This window comes from Hipposideros armiger, unplaced genomic scaffold (assembly GCF_001890085.2).
Source record: "Hipposideros armiger isolate ML-2016 unplaced genomic scaffold, ASM189008v1 scaffold_180, whole genome shotgun sequence".
NCBI classification, from domain to species: domain Eukaryota; kingdom Metazoa; phylum Chordata; class Mammalia; order Chiroptera; family Hipposideridae; genus Hipposideros; species Hipposideros armiger.
In genome coordinates, this window is record NW_017731530.1 from 1,216,962 (window position 1) to 1,218,830 (window position 1,869).

Genomic DNA, 1,869 nt, shown 5'->3' on the forward strand with positions numbered 1-1,869 from the left:
TGTTGTATCATTTTAAACTCCTCACAGTGTATGTGAATTCTGGTTGCTCTGCTTCCTTGCCAACACTTTGTAAAGTCAGTCTTTTTAATTTTATCATTTCTAAAATGAGTATGTAGTAGTATTTCATTGTGGTTTTCAGTTGCATTTCATTAATGACTGTCGGTATTCAGCACCTTCTCATATCCTTCCTTTTCATCTGGATATCTCTGGTGAAGTGTCTTTTCAAGTATCTGGCTCATTGTTTTATTGAGGGTGTTTGTATTATCATTGAATTTTGAGAGCTCTTTAGTCTGGATATAAACACATCAGATATGATCTGCAAATAGTGTTTTTCAATCCATGGCTTGTCTTTTCATTTGCTTAACAGTGTCTCTGAAGAGTGGAAGTTCTTCATTATAATAAAGACCAATTTACCAATTTAAAAAGAAATAGATTATACTTTTGGTGTTAAAGAAATCTTTACCAAACTCAAGATCAAAATGGTTTACTCTTACATTTTTTTTCTAGAATTTTTATCGTTTAGATTTCCTATGAAGTTCTATGATCCAGTTTGAGTTAATTTTTGTGTATGTTGTGAGATGTGGATCAAAATTCATTTCTTTGCTTATGGATATCTAATTGGTCTAGCACTATCTGTTGACAAGATCCTTTCTCCACTGAATTTCCTTTGTGCCCGTATTGAAAATCAGTTGTCTATATATGTGTTGGTTTATTTCTGGATATTCTATTCTGTTCCAATGTTGTATTTGTCTATTTTATACCAATATCATACTTCTTGATTACTGTAGCTTTATAGTAAGTCTTGAAATCAGATAGTATAAGTCTTCCAATTTTGTTCTTCTTGCTTGAAGTTGTTTTGGCTATTTGTTTTTTTGTTNATTTTTAACAGTCTGTCTTAAGTTGATAACAACTTAAGTTTGAACACATTCTAAAGCTCTGTTTTTGTTTCTCTCCTCCTGTTTTATGTTTCTGATGTCACAATTTGTTTTCATCTTGTGTATCCTTTAAGGAAGTATTGTAGTTATACTTTGACTTTTAACCTTCATACTAGATTTTTAAGCGATTAACCCACCACCTTTACACCATGAGATTATTCTGAATATTAGTATATATTTACCTTTAACACTGAGATTTATTCTTTCATATGTTGTCCTGTTACAACTGGGCACACATTTGTTTCACCTGAAAGACATCCTTTTAACCTTTCTTGTAAGGCCAGTTGAGTACTGATTAACTCCTTTAGCTTTTGTTTGTCTGGAAAACTCTCTCTCCTTCAGTTGTGAATGACAACTTTGTTGGGTACACTATTCTGGTTGGAAGTTTTCTTTCAGCACTTCAAATATAGTGTCACTGTCTTCTGGACTGCAAAGTTTCTGATGACAAATTTTGTGATGGTCTTATCAGGATTCCTTGTATGTAACAAGCTGTTTTTCTCTTACTGCTTCTAAGATTCTCTCATTGTCTTTAGATTTTGATAATTTAATTAAAATGTGTTTTGTTGTGGGTCTCTGGATGTTTACTGGGCACTCTGGGCATCCTGGATCTGGATACTGTTTCCTTCCCCAGGTTATAAGTTTTCAGCCATTGCTCTTCAAATAAGTCTGCTGCCTCTTTCTAGGACCCCTATAATGCAAATGTTGGTCTCTTTGATGGTGTTCCACAAGTCCCTTAAGCTATCTTCACTTTCTTTTTCTTTTTTTTTTTCTGCTATGATTGGATGAGTTTCACTGCCCTTTGAGTTCACTGACTCTCTTCTGCTTCATGCAGTCTGCTGTTGAACACCTATATTGTATTTTTCAGTGTAGTGATTGTAGTCTTTAGTTCTGTGACTTCTACTTGTTACTTTCTTATAATTGATACCTCTTTGTT

At 33.5% G+C, this 1,869-nt stretch overlaps 1 protein-coding gene across 1 annotated transcript in view; it reads right to left on the minus strand.

The window, feature by feature from the left end:
- Positions 1-149: 149 nt before the first annotated feature.
- The window catches only part of CEP162 (centrosomal protein 162), an 81,223-nt gene continuing 79,503 nt past the window's right edge, over positions 150-1,869 (minus strand). Inside the window, exon 27 of the mRNA XM_019652473.1 lies at positions 150-290. Within this exon, the coding sequence (XP_019508018.1) occupies positions 150-290 (141 nt within the window). The remainder of the gene's footprint in view (positions 291-1,869) is intronic.